The sequence below is a fragment of the Astyanax mexicanus genome, chromosome 2, assembly GCF_023375975.1.
Source record: "Astyanax mexicanus isolate ESR-SI-001 chromosome 2, AstMex3_surface, whole genome shotgun sequence".
In the NCBI taxonomy this organism is placed as follows: domain Eukaryota; kingdom Metazoa; phylum Chordata; class Actinopteri; order Characiformes; family Acestrorhamphidae; genus Astyanax; species Astyanax mexicanus.
This window is the reverse complement of record NC_064409.1, coordinates 37,084,528-37,102,823: the sequence shown is the minus strand read 5'-3', so window position 1 is coordinate 37,102,823 and position 18,296 is coordinate 37,084,528. Positions and strand designations below refer to the sequence as shown.

Below are 18,296 nucleotides of genomic sequence, written 5' to 3'. Positions count from 1 at the left end.
CGTCTGCATAGGTTGTATTTAATCAGTAGAGCACCTGTGTTTTCCATTGCCGAAATATCAATGCGGCAGGAATTTACCTGAACACACCTCACTTCCAAATCGCCATATCCATCGGTGTAGATATATTTATTATAATAATACAATGAATATGGCTTTTAGATATGTTGTGGTGAAGTTGAAGAGCACTATAGGACTTTGTGGCATGGCCTGAGCGTATGTCCCTGATGGCATTTTCTCCATCTTACATTTCTTTTATTTTTATACTGTAAGGAGTTTTGAAACCAGTACTTTTACACTTTTACTTGACTGAAAAGCTTGAGTTGATCACTCAACTTCTACAGAAGCATTTTAAAACCCAAGTATCAATAATTCTACCTAAGTAATGAATGTCAATTTCCTAGGCTCTAGCACACCCTTGATTTTGGGAGAAACAGTAAATCAGCAGATATATAAACTTTTGTTCATATAGTGCAGGTTTTATTCTAAAGATAAAATGAAATATGTTTGTAAAATATGATTCAACATGCTAATAAAATATGTTATCTTTTAATCTGTGTTGATGATGTGGTTGTGTAGATTATACAAGGTGCAGTTTATGTGACCTTTTTGCCATTTGAAACTATCCTCGATCACAAATGCCATTTTAATGTCAAACGTGCTGTTTAACCTTTTCGTTCATTCTGTGCTCTTATAAAATACCACCACTGTCAGAGCATCCTGTCCGAGTGTGTATGGCGATGATTTATGACCGCAGTGTATGGCAATATCTGTCTTTGTGCTGTTTTGCTTTCACTCATAAATGACAAATAGCTCTTGCTTGTGCCGCCGTGTGTGTGTCCTGCGAGACTGAGTGTAATATAGTGTGTGAATGACAGAGATTACCTGGAGGAGTGAAGAGAGAGAGAGAGAGAGATGTGTAGGTCAGACAGGATATTACAGCTCCACTGGGGAAGAGGCGTTACTTCAACTAAACACACACTCAACAAACACACACACACACACACACACACACGTCTCCACCAGTGTTCGCTGCCCAGCGATTTGGTGGCCCATAATAATTCACACTCCTCATCCCAGCGGCCTCCAAATCTTCCCCTTCATCATTACATACACGTACAACACAATGACACATTAGTTGATCTCACAGCAAAACAACAATACACACACACACACACACACACACTAAATAAAAAATGACCATTGTTCTCCTTTAGTCTCGGTGGGAGGAGTAAAGAAAGGGGGGTTTATGCAGATCTGTGGCTTAGGGTCTTTCTAGCTGTTTGTTTTGCGTATTTTTGTTCTGTTGTTCAGGATCCGTTGTTAGGGCTCTGCTAGGTTGTAACACCCTTAAGGCTCATTTATGCTCTACGTTAAATATGGATATGGATATAGATGGTGTCATCTCTTTATACTCTTACGTGTTTGTGCACATTCACAATCTGAAAGCTTACAGATGCAGCAGAGGAGAGTAGACAGTGTAGGAAATGATGTAGTTCAAGTAAATCCATATGAACTAGTGCTGGACGATATGGCCAAAATTCATATCACGATATATTCCTTAATTTCGGTCGATACGATATAATTCCGATATCGATATAAATACTTAGAAGGCCTCAGAAAACTGCTAAGAATCCCTGCAATGGAAATACGTACCTACTAGGGGTGGGCGATATGGCCCTAAAATAATATCACAATATTTCATGGTATTATCGCGATAACGATACTCTTGGCGATATGACAAAAAAACAAAAATATTTTTTATTATTGTATACGATATGATATTGCACACCTTTAAGATATTTAAAAAAAACAATAATTTTAGCAGATTTATAACAGAAGTCAATAATTGAGAATTACATGATACTAATAATAATAATGCACTCCAAATATCTCCATATATCCAGTATTAAAGTAAAATAAATGACACTTTACAGATATAATCTGTCTCTAATAGATATTTAATAGGAAATTAGAAATGTGTGAGTTTTTCTTTTGCTTAAAACAGCAAAAAAAAATAGTACCCTGATGTGATAATTAGGGGTGAGTGATGTGGCACGATATTTCAGAGTATAATATCGTGATATATGATATGGCACACCCCTAGTACCTACTACTGTCTACTTAATTTAAGTCTTTGAAACCTCCTTTCACGAAAACATTATAATACTTAAGAAATAAACAATAGTCAAGATAAATCAATGCTCAATTTTATTTGCATATAGCAAAATAAAAACATGACATCCCTGTCAAACATAAGCCAATATAACTGTTACCAATAAAAAATAACTTAAAATTAGGATAGAAGCAGAGCTTCTTAGTCTTTTGTAAACAAATTTAACAGATCAAAACAAAAGTGTTCCAACTAGGATAAAGAACACAAGAAGCCTTTATACACATAAAAGCAACAAGATTTCCCCGTCAAATAAACAAACCTATAGGCTTTATCAACTATAAATAACTTAGTTACAATATAAGCTACAAAAGTGCTTCAGCCAAAATACAACTCTTTAACATACAACATAAAAGGAACATGATATCCCCGTCAAATAAACAAACCTAAAGGATTCATAAACTTTAAATAACTTAAATAACTTACAACATAAGCTATAAAAGTGCTTCAGCCAGTATAAGGAAAATATTGTATGTAGTGGAACTGATTGAGGTGGTGGTACAGATTAAATGTTTTAACGTTACCGCTGCTGGTCGGCTCCACTCTCCGGCACAATTAGCAGCAAACTGAAGTTTAGCAGACCTTCGAGAGTCGAACCAAATCCTCACCACTGAATTAGACCTCCATACTTCAATTAATCACTTGTGGAAGCGGCAGGGGCATTCATTTTGCATCAAAAATGTCCCGCGCTGGGAGCCAAGAGGACCCGCGGCTGACCGAGAGGACCCGCGACTGACCACTGACCGAGCGGACCCGTGGGCGGACCGAGCGGACCCATAGGCGGACCGAGCGGACCCATAGGCGGACCGAGCGGACCCGTGGGCGGACCCGAGGCTAGGCTAGGCTCGGTTCCGTTCCGTTCCACTCCAGCGCGGAACATTTCAGATGCAAACCGAGCCTACCTTAACCTTGGATCCGCTCGTGCCGGCTCCGTTTGGCTCCAGCGCGAGGCATTATAGATGCGTAGCGAACCCGAGCCTAGCCTAGCCTAGCCAAATCTAGCCTAGCCTAGCCTAGCCTATCTGGCTACGTGCCTATGTGATTACGTCATCACGCACAGAGATAGTCCAGCTACGGAAGCTGATTGTGTTCAGCTGTGCGGCGAGCTGACGCCAGTAAAACGCATGTCCGTGACAGATTCTGTAAATAATACATATCGATATACCACAAAAATGATATCACCGTTATTGAAACATTTCTTATCGCGATAAATACCGATATCGAATTATTGTCCAGGCCTAATATGAACATTATAAAAAAGAACTCTGGCAGAAATAAAAGTTAACAGCAGAGCTTTTTGCAGAGTTTACACCACCATTTACACCACCGTTTACACCATTGCTGTTTTGTCTTTTTTGAAGCGGTGTAGTGGTGAATACATTATCACCACCACCACCACTGGTGATTAATCACACATTTTTTCATCTCAAGTCTAAGAGCCCTATCTTTCATCCTGCACAAGATGTTTTGTGATGCTCATTGCTGTCTTGCACCCCACCAGCTGGAAGTAAGGTGTGTTCAGGTCAATTTCTGGCGTATTGCTATCTTGGGGGTGGACAATATAGGTGCGCAACTGACTGATTAAAACCCTCACGACATTCAACTGTCAGGTGTTCATTGCTATCTTATCAGTATCTTTAAATGTAAATAAAGAATCAATAATAAAGTGTTAGATTGGCAAAATACAATTAGATTTATCAGTTAAATTATCAGCTAAATATTGATTACAATATTTATCGGTTATCCATGATTAAAATCATGTTTAAAAATGTTAAATACTGTTAGGAGCAAAAATAATTAAGCTCTATATTCCACCTTCAACAACATGGAAAGGAAACATGCCGGCAGACAATTTAGAGTAACCAATTTCTGAGCAATTTATAGAATTCAATTCTCATGATCTCTATGTTTTTGGGCCATGGGAGAAACCCAGGCAGACAGACAAGACTCCACCCAGATAGGGACTCGAACCCAGGACCCCAGCACAAATAAAATGTAGTAAAGGCACTAAAACAAATAATTAGAGCATTATATTGTTGCTGATTTGTTGTGGATGGTGTTTTTGTAGTGATACATCATTGCTAGATTATGTAAGTTTTGGTGTAATACAGTACTCTATGAGCATTGTGCAATATTGGCTTCCCTAGAACATCTGCAGGATAGTTTGGTTAAACTAGATCAGACTAGAAATCTGTTGTGTTTTCTTTGTTGGAACGTTGACTTTACAGTTAATTTGTACAAAAACGTGAGCGACTAGAAGAATAATGCAGAAAGGCATCACTGAAGAGTTAATGTCTTTTTACAGCAGCTCTTATGCTGACCTTTACCAGAGAGAGACAGGGAGATGATCCTCCATGAATACTGCGACTCACATAATGAAAGCCACTGTTTAGAATATCTCTCTTTCTCTCACTTGTGCTCTGTCTCTCTCTCCCTCTCTTTCTCTCTCTGGCATACACACTCACCGCCTGTCTCATTTGGAGTCCTTTAGGCACAGTGGATCAAACAGTGTTCCATTTAGCTCTTCCCTCCAGAGAGGGGCCTGAGGAGATGTAGGGAGCAGCTTGACTTTGAGAAAAATGCCCAAGTTAGATATCTGACATTTTGACTAAAAGATCTTCAGATGGTGCTGCATTACTAAAAACACACAGTCGGTCTTCTGTATACTGGTCAGAATAAAAAATGTTGAAGAATTCAACCTTTGGACCACTTAACTCACAACAAAACATTCTGCGACAAAAAAATAGAAATAATCAGTTTAAAATCTGGGGAATTATAACCCAATAATCAATGTTTCATATCGTATATTAATCGATATGCTGAAATTGCCTCAGGATGTTGTTGTTGTGAAAGACTGTTCTTAACCATTTATCTACAAGGGGTGACTGTACTATACCAAATTAGTTTACAAGCTCAACTTAAATTTCATGTTTGATTTTTGCAAATAATATCTTTCACATCTATCAAAAAATAAGAACTGCCATTATTTCCTATGGGAGGATGTGATTTGTACAGATATTTATAATGTACTAGAGACCCAGACTTCAGTAAAAGTACTTTATCAAGATAGTGTCTCAAATAGAAGTTGAAGTGCTGTTTAATGTATTATAATGTAATATATTACAAGTAGTTTATTGTAAAATGTACTACTGAAGTATTGAAAGTAAAAGTACAGTACTGTGTTCTGTAGTTATTACTGAAAACAGTGGAAAAAGTGCGAGCAGCGTGGTCTTCTTATAAGATCAGCATGATTTCTTGATTCACTCAATGATGAAGAGCTTAGTTTGGAATAATTCCTAACATTTTAAGATTTTGATTAGTAATGAAGCAGCACATAAATAAAAGTTTATCAGAGTAAAAGTATTAAACTCACTGAAAATATGTAGTGAAGAAAAATTAAAGTAGTATTAGTCCAGTTGATATAGATACAACATTTTGGTACCTAACTACAGTAGTAAAGAAGTTCTACTTAGATTACCTTAGTCAGCGAGCAGCAAGCGATACACCATCAGCATCACAAGCAAGTGTTTTTCTGCAGTGTTTTTTTTATGCAGTGAAGCGACATTCTAAACTGATCCTCTGACCAATCACAGACACGGGGCAGAGGTCCCCAGCTTTTGCTCTGTGATCTTTTGATTCTTACTGTACCTCATTTATATAACCAGCAATGTGGTTCTAAACATGGAGAGACTTACAGCAGCAGATTTTTTTATTGTATGTTTTATGTGATAAATCATTGCATAAAGTTTGAAGCATGGATAAAAGTAGCGTGGAAGGAACAATGTGCCACTGTGCCAAACCTATGCATAAATAAACGCAAACGTGTGACAGTAGTTCATGAAGCTCACGGCTTGCCAGTGTGAAACCAGGGTTAGCAGTACTACAGCAGCCCTACTGTTCTACATGATAAGAAAACCAATGCTTCACCCAGTGAAAAACAAAGTAGTCTAAGGTTTGCTTCTTTAGTTTACATGGAACAGCTGTTCATAAGCTGACATTGCTTGTAAGCTACATTAGCCTTGTAGTGCAAATCTAAAGAAGCAGCCTTCAGACTCCAATCACAGAGCAATAGCTGTAACATTAAACAGCCTGTGGACTGTGGTTTAGGAGCGGAGCTGTTGTGAGCTCTGATGGTGAGGAGAATTACAGTGCCCAGGATTTTCTGCTGCTCTGAATAATACCTGGACTGTTTGATTTAGAGCGGAAGACACACACACACACACACACACACACACACACACAAACACACACACACACACACACATATATATTTAAAGCTGCTTTGGCTCAGTGAAGTGGAGTAATGACAAATCTGTCAGAATGTCAACATGTGTGCAAAACAGGAGTGACCCTGCAGCAGTGTGACAGAACCACACACACACACACACACAGCGCACACATACAGGTGTACAAATTGAGAGCTATGGGTGAGTAGACTGACCCTGAGGATAAAACAAGAGTGAAAGAGAGTGTGAAAGAAATAGTGATAGAGACAGGGTGTAAAGAAGAAGGAAGAAAGGTGAGAGAGAGAGAGAGAGAGAGAGAGAGAGAGAGAAAGACAGACAGTAAGAAATAATGACACAAAGAGAAGGCATAAGTTTGTGAAAGAGTGAGTGAGAGAGAGAGAGAGAGGGAGAGAAAGACTACAGAGAGAAATACAGACACAAAGAGAAGGCATGAGTTTGTGAAAGAGTGAGTGTCTGTATTTCTCTCTGTAGCCTTTCTCTCCCCCCCTTTCTCTCTCAAAGAGAAGGCATGAGTTTGTGAAAGACTGAGTGAGAAAGAAAGAGAGACAGAGAGAGAGAGGGAGGGAGAGAAAGACTACAGAGAGAAATACAGACACAAAGAGAAGGCATGAGTTTGTGAAATAGTGATACAGAGGGACAGAGAGAGAGAGGGATAGAGAAGAGAGGGGTTTTTTAACCAAACGTTATTCACTCATTCAGGTCAATCAGGTAAAAAAACATTAGTCTAAAAATAAGAAATAAAACAAACATTTTTTTCCTCATTTTAAAAGGTCAGCAAATGTTAAACTGTCAGAAGTTATATTGCAAATAGTTTCCTCATAATCCCACACCTTCTCAAAAGCATCATAAAGCATTTAATCCACCTTGATTCTGGTCAGCCTTTTAAACAGCAAACAAATCTTACAGTCATGACCTAAGTTCATTTTTTCTTTCCTGCCTAAATACATTACCATGTTAGCTTGAACCAAAATAAAATTAGGTAAGTAAATTACCTTTTTTTTCTTTAACAACATGGAAAACCCAAAATAAAAAACACAAATGTTATTAAAATATAGAGGTTAAAACCTTAAAGTGTTTTTGCTTAGGACTCCAATGCCTACTGGTGAAGCTCGCTCCCTGTTATTCAATAATACACTGGAGGGAGTGCTGTGCTGTTTGGCTGGTTAGCGCTGCATTGTTGCTAGGTTACCTGTATGTGTAATACATGGAGAGCTTCGGTTACAGTGCATTACCGGCTGATAACGGCACTAATAGAACGCCTCTTAGCCAATCACATTGCAGGGTCAGAACTAACTGTGGTATAATTATTCATATTTACTACTATTAGTATTAGTAATTATCTCTTTTGTTTTGCTTTGAGACAACTGTGCATTTCTTAATACAACAGCTTTCTAATTCTGCTAATGTTGCTCATGTTTAAATGGGCTTGGTGGGTAAACTGCTGGATTTTTCTTCTTCAGATTGAAACTCTGTAAGGTTTCTTCTCGTAGGTTTCTTTATTCTGTCCATTCAGAGATGTGATGTGGTGTTGAAAGAAAAGTTCCTGTGTAAAAATTGTCACAGGTTGACGCCTAAGTCTGCTGCTGCACTGACCGTGCTAAGCTCCACCAGAATGAAAATCCACATCGGCAAATTTGTACAGTCGCCATTGTAGATTATGTCAGCTAAGCGTTACAGCCCTGTTTTCAGTTTCACGTTTAGCGCTTTTTGAAAATACCTCTGGTTCTTGAACCGGTTCTATCCAGGCTTTATAAGAACCTCAGTGCTTTTCAGCAAACCAGCCCACACCTGCACTAGTTTTAGTGAAACCAAGGATATGTCAAAAAAATGCACCAACAATAGAGGAAGTTGCATGGCTCTCTGTTTGTGCTGAAGAAGTTGCAGTTTTTCGGTTCCAACTGAGCTGAGCTTTTCAGGCTCCAGGACCTGTTTTTGTTTGTGGAAATGAACCAAACTGTTTAAACTTAGATGCGCGAACTGGATAAGATCCAATTCCACACTGGTGAAAAGGGCTAACTGTGTAAAACAATGATAAACACTCCCTCAACTCTGAGGTCTTAGCAGAGTTAAAACAGACAAAAATGCATTAACTGCATCTATACCAAGTCTCCAGTTACCACGGCATTTTTGTCTCACTCTTAATGCGCTCTCCAGGGTATGTTTACAATGCCAGCCAAACTAGCCCGATTAAGCAAGAGTAAGTGGGTGTGAGTGTGTGTTAGAAAAAGAGAGAGAGACTGATAAATATAGACACAAACCAGTACGGCAAATAGAAAGACAGCAGAAGAATATAATTGTCTATACAGGAGTATTTCAGTTGTAGAGGGTTGCAATCTGTGTCTCTGCTCATGTTCACCTCTCATACCTGTGAATTCTGGGGGGTCTCTGAGTCTCTGTCTACATTATCTCAAGTTTTTTTTTCTTTTTTCATCTTTCTTACACATCATTCTTCTATCCTTTGTCTGGAGTTCTCTGTGGCTTAACCATGGGCTTTATATATCTGTGTACTGAAATGTAAAAAATATAAAAAATTAAACTAAAAAAACAAATTAAAAACTAAAAAACACACACCCAGATACACACACATTCTGCATACACACTTTTAGAGAGATACCAAGGTTTAACATTACCCTTATGTAATCCTTGCTGCTGAGCTGCTGGCCTGAGGTAAAGGGAAAAGCCACTGCAGATCATAACGCCAAAAAAAGATAGATGTCACAACCAGTTTCACCCTTCACTGATGAACAAACACACACATACCCACACATCAGTAAGTGTGGTCTCCAGTGTGGTACAATGTGCTATCCTTTTTTGTATTTTTAAAGAAGATGAAGTTCAGAGCTGTAACCAGTTCATTGAGAAGAACAGCCTTCCTCTATAATCTCATTAACCCAGCCACCAATCTCACATGGAGCTCACATGGGTGGACAGTGGGCTAGGTGTGTTCCCAGACTAATTCCAATAGGAATGCTGCACAATGACTTTCATTTTGAAATTCATAACATTTTGAGAAAAAAATGTTGTTTATCTGTCAGTGACAAAATGTCATTGTCTCCAATGAAACCAGGCAAATTCTTAAGACCTGGGGATTTGGACATCCCAGGTACTTAGGTGCATATGCTTGTATAATATTTTGTGTTTGAGAGCATTTATTTGGTGGTGTACCACCAGTGAACAAGAACCACTGGTCTAGGAAGTTACTGGTATTGATGTAAACCGTAGTAGTGGTAGAATAGTGTCATGGTGATAACTCTCCATCGTGTCAAGAATCAAACAGCCATTATTAAATTTCTCCCTTTATCACTACATTTATATACAATTTTTCCCTTTCAATACCAATGCAGAGTACAGATAACAGTACCATCTTGTCTTTTTTTTTTGTGTATATGTCCTGGTAGCGTTCTGTTTAGGCAGTTTTGCTTGACAGCAAACCACTGGCTGTGTTGGTTGTTATTTACTGTTCTTTGGTTTTAGCTGAGAACAGTTTTTCAGGTTCCAGAACCTATTTTTGTTTGGGAAATGCACCAAACTGTTGAAACTTAGGTGTGCAAACCAGAACAGATCTAATTCCACGCTGGTGAAAAAGGGCTACCCACCAAGTTTCATCATTTTATACTTTCAGGGCACAACAATTTCTTCACAATATGTTAAGGGTGTGGTAAGATCTCTCAGAAGGAAAAAAGGCAGTTTAGTATAAACTATTTAAGGGGGATCTGGCAACCCAGTAGCAATGGCGGCGAGTGTTGGGTTTAGTTGTCGGAGCAATTATCAGCAGAAGAAGAAAATTTGGGCATTCGCATAGAAGAGGCCCCCACTTTTTTTTTAAGTCATATGTCTTTTTTTTTTTTTGTCAAAAAATGAAAAATGACTTGAAATATAGTTTTCTTTAAAATATTTTTAAAGTCTCCTCTTGTCCTCGTGATACCAGTATCGCGTCTCGTTTCGTGTGTCATCACACCCCTACAATATGTGTATAACAACATGTCACTGTTGGTAAAATTCCCAACAAAAATTACTGTGTGTGCGAACCATATGAATTTTCTTATTTCCCAATATATGGAACAGTAATTTAGGGGCTATTTTGAACACTGCACTTGTCTTTGACTTTCAGACTTACCTAGTGACCGTCCTCCTTTTTCTCCTCCCTTTTTTTTCCACACTTGGTCTCTTTACGCGCCCAGGAGCTGCCCTGGGCTCAGCTTTCATAAAGCCAGTCTCTCACGGCGCCTCATTTTTTAACCAGTTCTCAGAACACACTGTGATTTTCTGTGCTTTCTCTTCCTGGAGCTCGGAGCCTTTATGGCTTTCTCTCACCTTCAGCTCTCACCATTTTGCCATTGAGTCTCGCTGTTAAGACGCTGCGCCACATTACGCTGATTGGATGGCGTGATTGATGTGTACGCGGGAGCAAGGTCACTCGTTCTTCTCTCTGTGCTTTTCTCCCAAAGGAATGTGCTCTCCTGTGTGCGTGCCATAGCGCGTAATGGAGCCTGAGCACACTCATGGCCACACACTCCTACTGCCAGTCTCTCAGCTCCGCCACCGACTGCATTCACACCTCAGATCAGCGCCGCCATGCTTCATTTTATAACCTCTAATAAGACTGATCATAGCTGATAAGAAAATGATAGAGGCTAAAAAGAAAATCAGGAGCATCGTATAGAACAGAATATGAGATTTAAGTAAACAACATTTAATGCCTTTAAGGTACACATTTCCTTATCATTTTCTTCTGACATAAAATCTAATTCATTGTCAGCTTCATACAGTGACATAGTTTGTTCATTATCAGCTTCTGTCACTGTAAAGTAGTTCACTGCCTATAGTGTTACTTAGCAACAGGTAGTCAAATGGTGGAATATTAAAGGTACACTGGTGTGCAACATTTTCAGCAACAAAAAAAATGGTAAATAGTTGAATAGTTAAGAGCACAAAATTCAAATAATTAACCGATCTAGAAATTCACTTTGGACTACATTACCAGTGAGTAGAATGTTCTAAATTTCTGCATAAATATGACCTAAAACATCACCTAAAAGTACTAAAAGTAGATAAAAAAAACACAATTGAACAAATGAGACAGAAATATTATGCTTAGTCATTTAGTAATTGAGAAAAATGGTCCAAAAGTATGTAAAACTATAGGATAAGCAGTTAATATAAATGGGAAATTAGATTCGAGTTTTTTCAATCAATGGGATTAAAAATCAGGGCTGAGTAGACATCCTGATTTACTTAAAGATTGGGGAACTATCAAAGTCTGCTTTTCACAACACATGTTTGTGGAAGTTTATCATGGCACAAACAAAGCAGATCTTCGAGAACCTCAGAAAAAGAGTTGTTGATGCTCTTCAGGCAGGAAACGGGTTACGATTCCACCAATCCACAGTCAGATGTATTGTGTACAAATTGAGGAAATTTAAGACCATTTTTACACTCCCCAGGAGTGGTTGACCAACAAAGATCACTCCAAGAAAGAGGTGTGTAATAGTCTGCGAGGTCACAAAGGACCATAGGGAAACTTCTTAGCAACTGAAGGCCTCTCACATATTGGCTAATATTAATGTACATGAGTGTACCACAGTGTACATGACAGTGTTGAACATTGCTGCTTGTCTGCAGTTTGCTAAAGATCACGTGGACTAGCCGGAATGCTATTGGAAGAATGTTTTGTGGACCAATGAGATCAAAATTTAGCTTTTTGGTTTTAATGAAAAGTGTTATATTTGAAAAAAGGAAAACACTGCATTCCAGCAAAAGAAACCATGGTAGTGGTAGTTTCATGGTTTGGGCCTGTTTTGCTGCATGTGGGCCAGGACAGCTTGCATTAATTTAAGAAACTATGAATTCGGAATTATATGAGAGAATCCTAAAGAAAAATGTCTGTCTGTGAACTAAATCTCAAGATAAGGTGGGTCATGCAGCAAGACAATGACCCTAAGTCATTCTACCAGAGAATGGTTCACGAAAAATTTTGCCCAAGCTGGTGTGCAGAACTGATCAACAGTTACCGTTAATCATATCTATTTTTAGAATGTGTGAAAATCTGATGATGTTTTAGGTGTGTGAGGTTGTTTGAACTGTGATGAACGATACTGAAAAAATTAAAGCTTCTCTGGTGAGATTTTGTTCACATTTCTCCCCTGTCTCTCTGTCACACTCAACATGACTTTAGTTTCCGCCCGTTCTCGTTTTTTTTTTTTTTTTTTCATTCTTGTTTTTCCGCCCATTCTTCGGCTCCCTATCTCCTTATAAGGGCATAAGGTGTATTGTACCGCAACACTTATGACACGGGTTGATCCTGCGTGAGGAGCTGTGTGTTCATTTTCTTTCTTTCTTCTTGGGTTTACCTGCTTTGAGATCAACTGTTCTGCAATTGGGTTCAACAACCATCTGGGCTGGAGAGCTACTAGTCTGTAGCACTCCATCCCATTACACTTCATTTTCCAAAACAGAATTATTTTTTGTGGCCTGCCACGTAATGGCTTGGAAAATATCTGGTCTGCGGCCAAATTTAATTGCCGAGCCTTGTTTTAGGTCATATTTATGCATAAATAAAAAATTCTAAATGGTTTACAAACTTTTAAGCACCACTGTTGGGGCAGTGTTGACTACTTTGCTACTACTAAGCTGGTAACCCAACAACACAGCTACCAGCTGCTCTACAGCCGCACACAGAATCACAGACAGAAGACACACACACACACACACGCAGGCTGGAGAGAAAGTGATGGTAGATTGGAGAAGATTTCATAGGCTGCCTTTCATAGATTAAATAAATGAATGTTTTTCTTTCATGTTGCGCAAGACCACCTCTCAGCTCTCAGCCATTCACGCTGCCCATACCCCCATGTTATGCTGCATGATTGTAAATCACGTCTGCATTAATCACGCTGGGGTGTGCTTGCTTTGCGCTCTGCTGTTTATTGCAGCAATAACGGTTCAGCTCCTCTCGTCTCCGCTGAGGCGTGGTGGGGACGCAGGGGCAGACGGCCATTCTGTGACTGTCCTCACAGTGCTGGAGTTGAAGGCGGCAGCTGGCTGTTTCTCATATGAGCTTTCTACACAGCAGACCATGATCCATTACTCATTTCATTCCTGCCACCATCTGTGTGTCTGTGCACAACTGGCTGACCTTTATAGGCTGCAGTGGAGCAGGTTCAGCAAGTGCGTCTCAGCTCTGAAAGCTGTCCTGAAATACATTTTTCTCATTAAAAACAACAGTTTCATTCTTTGAATGGCTCGCCATCAGCAGCCAGAGCCTGAGAGAGCACAGCTGGCCATGTTTTCTCTGGGTGAGTATGTAGATTGTGCTGTTCCCCCTTATCATTATGAAGCTGACCTTCACAGCTGCCTGTTGGCTGATGTGATTTGTTGCTTTCCTCTAAAGAAGTTTTTTTTTCATACTAGATAAAAATGTTTAAAAGTAGAACCAGTTGCAGACCTGCATTTAAAACTTAGTCTGGTTTGCTCCTGTTTGTTGAAGTGAGTGGATCACCATGGCCAGATCCAATGAGCTCTTTTAGTGCGACTGCACTCAAACATATAGATGCATGTGAGTAATGCGATGAGGAAAAAGATTTAAAAAGATCTTAGAATAATTTCAAAATAGTAGCCATTCCACTGTCCAAAAAATCAAAGATCTAAATCTGAAAATCTGTATTCATGAGCAAAACAACTGCCAATATGGTCAGGTCAGGCCATCCTAGCAAGATCAGCCCAAGAGCAGACCACAAAATGTGTGAAGAACTCGCCAACAATGCTTAAACATCCTCACAGGACCTACAGGTAGCTCTTGCCTCATGATAAAGTATGATACTCTACCATCAGGGCAAAATATACAGTGTCATGAAAAAGTATTTGCCCCCCTTACAGATTTCTTTTGTTTTTGCTTTTTTAATCCTACCCCCCACCAAGTTAAGTTTGGGACCACAGTGAGAGCCAGTATTCACAAATTGAGAAAACATGGAACAGTATTAAACCTTTCCAGGAGTGACCGACCTCCTGAAATTACTTTAAAAGGGCACGGGCAACTCATCCAGGAGGTCACAAAAGAACCCAGAACAACAACTTAAGAACTGCAGGTCTCTCTTGCTCCATTTAAGGTGGATGATTTAATAATTTAATAATAATTTATTAAATCAACCACCATGTTATTAATTTAATAATAAGAAAGAAAAGAAACCACTGCTGAGCAAAAAGAAAACATGGTACTGTAGAGTGGAGACTGCGAGCCATGCCTTCTCTAACCTAACAAATGTGCTTCTGGAAAAAAAATAGAATGGTCAAAAATTTCCTATAAACATAATCCTAAACCTTGAAGAAAGCCTTCCCAGAAGATTTGAAGTTGCTATAGGTGCAAAGGGTGGGGCGACATCATTTTAAACCCTATGGATTAAGAATGGGATGTCACTCAATTCATATGTGCGAAGGCAGAGGAGGGAATACTTGACGCAGTACAGTGAAAATTTATCATGCTTTTTTGTTTCAGTATAATATAATTTACAGCATTTACTGCATTGTTACTTTCTTATGAATAAAAATATACAGTACATCTGAATTGTAGTTAGTGTGGTTCTTTTTTAGGTGCGTTTTTTTTAGGCCATGTACTGTGGCACATTTAACAGATCCGAGCAGGTAACAGATGAGCAGTGGTGTGCTCTTCCTGCAGCAGCTGGTGTGTGTTGAGATGTAGAAGTGTGTGGGTGTGTGAGAGTACTATGCCATCTTCACTGGAGCTTTTACTGGAGATATTGCAGATGGTCCTGCCGTTTAAACCGTCTCACACTGCAGCACTGCGCTCTGGCCACTGAGCTGCTTAAATGCAAATGAGACACATTTATTCTCGCAAAGCAGTGTATGATTAATGAATCTGTTAGATGTGTGTGGCGGTGGTGGTGGCAAGAAAACAAACATGCGGTTAAATGCACGGGATCTCGCCGCTCGTGCTTTAGCTGTTAAGTGTTCAGTGGCCTGCTTTTCCTCAAAGTGCCGAGATTTTCATAAACTGCTTAAGAGCGGAGGCTCAGACTGTGCTGCTCCCCACCTGCTGGACTGGACTGTGGCGTTATTTTCTGTGTGGAATTGATGGTTCTATTAACACATTCGTTTTTTATTTATTTCTTTTAACAAATAAGCCCGAGAGAGTTGAGCCGAGATCCTTTTGTTCGAGTCTTCAGCTCGGGTGCCAGATGGTTTGATATAAGCAGTTCTTCTTCCTCCGTGGACAGGTGGGGAAGGTAGTGCAGCCAACAGTGACGTAACAGTCTGGCACCCAGTCCAAAAATAATTCTTTCTTGACAACAAACCTCAAGTGTTATTACTCGTGAAACTGCCATATTAAGACTTTCCCCTGAGGAGTGTTCCTCTGTGTGTATTCCTGCACTCCACTCCCTGCTTTATGGCTAATGGCTTTGTAAGACCTGTCACTATCAATTATATTAAGAGTAGGCCAATCTATCGATCCCTTTGTCACATAATTGAGCCATCAGAAACAGCCTGAATATGAAATATGGACTGAAACCAGTGATGGCAGACAGGAGGACAGCATAGCTCTCAGACGTTCCAAATATAGATTATTGGAGATTATTCCATTACAAATATAAAAGCACTGTGGTTATCTGCAAAAGTCAGTGTGCAGAGACCATGCATTTTATATCAGAAATATATAGTAACAAAGTACTTCTACTTCTAATTTAAGTACTGTAGTACTTAAATACTAAAAGTACTAGTACGTAAGTGCTGTATCTGTATCTACTTTTACTCCGATACATTTTTTTATGTGCTGCATCATTACTTGTTACAATTATAAAACTGTTAAGAAACGTTCAAACTTTCCACTGCTTTCTGTAATAACTACACAACATCGTATTGTACTTTTACTTGTAGTACTTGGGTACTAAATTTTAGAATAAACTACTTGATATACCTGTGTACGATAAATGTTAAATACTTTAGTACTTCTACCATAATATAGGGCTTAAAAAAACTTCAGCTTCTACTCAAGTCACTTTTTTGATAGATCACTCGTACTTGGTTCTCTATAACTTCATACATCTCTGTTTAATATATGGCTAGTGCTTAGCAGGTAATGCTAATACTGCTTAAGCAGTGCTAGCCGGGGTTTAAAGCAGGCTACAGGCTGATAATACTCACCTCTGAACGGCCAAATGGCTAGCGCTTAGCGAGTAATGCTAATACTGCTGGAGAACTAAACTGAAACTCCTGTATAACACTGTACTTCAGTGGAGTGGCTTTACCGCTCCTTACAACCTGACTGGTAAAATTCATACATAAGGCACACCGGATTATAAGGTGCACTGACAATTTTGGGGAAAGTGTTTTAAGTGTGCCTTATAATGCAAAAAATATGGTATTTAACTCTCATACTAAAGTATAATCCTGTATTGTTTGCATGGCTTAAACCAAGTAATGTTCATATATTATCCATCTGTAAGTTTATGTAACCATCTCCACACAATAATGTGATACAGATCTGTGTACATTAACCCACTGGACCCAATCACATTAGGCAAACAGTCAGTCTTCAGTGTTGATTCATTGAGAAGGATGCTTTAAATGATTTCTTCAAACTTCAGTAACTAATGACTTGTGGTTTGCTGTGTCCTCCTTTTCTCTGCTACAGTGGTGGAGTGTGGACAGAGGAGAAGCACTGCAGACCTTCTACACCACAGGAGCCAATCTGAAGCGCATCCACGTCTCGCCCGACTTCAGAACGTTCGTCACCATCGACAACATCGGAATCCTGTACGTTCTGAAGCAGGTGGAGGGAGGACAGATCTAGAGCCGACTGAACTTCACCATTCCTAATTCCTATAATTGTTTTCTACACTAATTGTTAATGCAAAGCCTTTCTATCAGCGGTCTCTACTTTCTGGGGAACAGGATGGTTCCTCTTCGTTAAGGCTCTGTGTTGTGTCTCTGTGTTGGTGCTAATTAATGGAAAGTTTTCTACGTTTCCTTTACTTTCAGATACTACCTTAATGTTGATTTACCTGCCTTAACCACATTCTGCTGCCTTGACTGCCTTGAGGAAGTGAATCATTGCTTTTCTAGGACAATCGCTTTCTTTGCTGTTCAGATTTGAAATGTGCACGCTATGACCCACATTAACAAAAGCCTCCTTGGCATATTTTTATCTTTCTTTTTTTTTTTTTGGAGGCAGTAAGAAGCTCTTCTTGGCTCCTCTGTGGCAGAGCTTTTGAAGTGAAGCCTTAAAATCTCCAAAAATATACTACTGTGAAGAGCATTGCCTCTTTTCTTTGAAGTGGCAGGAACAATATAAGAATAGCTAATATATTAATAACACAAAACTAATACGCTGTATTTGATCAGGGTGCTGTGAAATGGGGGTGGACATTATAATAATATGAGCTTTAGCTTTAAAATCTAAATATTTAGCCAGGCTTTATTTGGGTAGGTTCGCACTATGACTGTATTTACCAGCATTATGTGTAGGGCTGGGGCGATGCGTCGACATAATCGACGTCATCGATTACAAAAATACATCGATTTGCATAACGTGCGTCGGCGCGTCGTAAACATGGCGGCGCCTGTGGAGAGCATTAGAGGTTAGATCGGGCCCAAAAATTCCAACTGGCTGTTTTCGGGCTGTTTTAATGAGCGAAATATGATCAGAATTATGTTAATTAACACGGTAACATAGAAGCATAGAACTATTATTTAATTAAAATGATTTTTAAGAACAGCTTCTGCAAGTCAAACGCGGAGGAGTTCACGTGCGAGAGACACAGAGAGAGAGAGAGAGAGAGAGAGAGACACAGAGAGAGAGAGAGAGAGATTTGCTTGTTCTGGTGAGAGCTACTCACAGGTGAAGGTTCTCTTTGATCTCCTCCTGC

General features: G+C 39.3%; 1 protein-coding gene across 2 annotated transcripts in view; it reads left to right on the top strand.

Annotated features, from left to right (window-relative positions):
- apaf1 (apoptotic peptidase activating factor 1) overlaps window positions 1-17,594 on the top strand; it is a 63,326-nt gene extending 45,732 nt beyond the window's left edge. For both annotated transcript variants that reach the window (XM_049474294.1, XM_007244977.4), the window contains one exon: window positions 17,063-17,594. In XM_049474294.1, coding sequence (XP_049330251.1) covers window positions 17,063-17,221 — 159 coding nt within the window. In that variant the 3' untranslated portion in view covers window positions 17,222-17,594. The remainder of the gene's footprint in view (window positions 1-17,062) is intronic.
- Window positions 17,595-18,296: the final 702 nt, after the last annotated feature.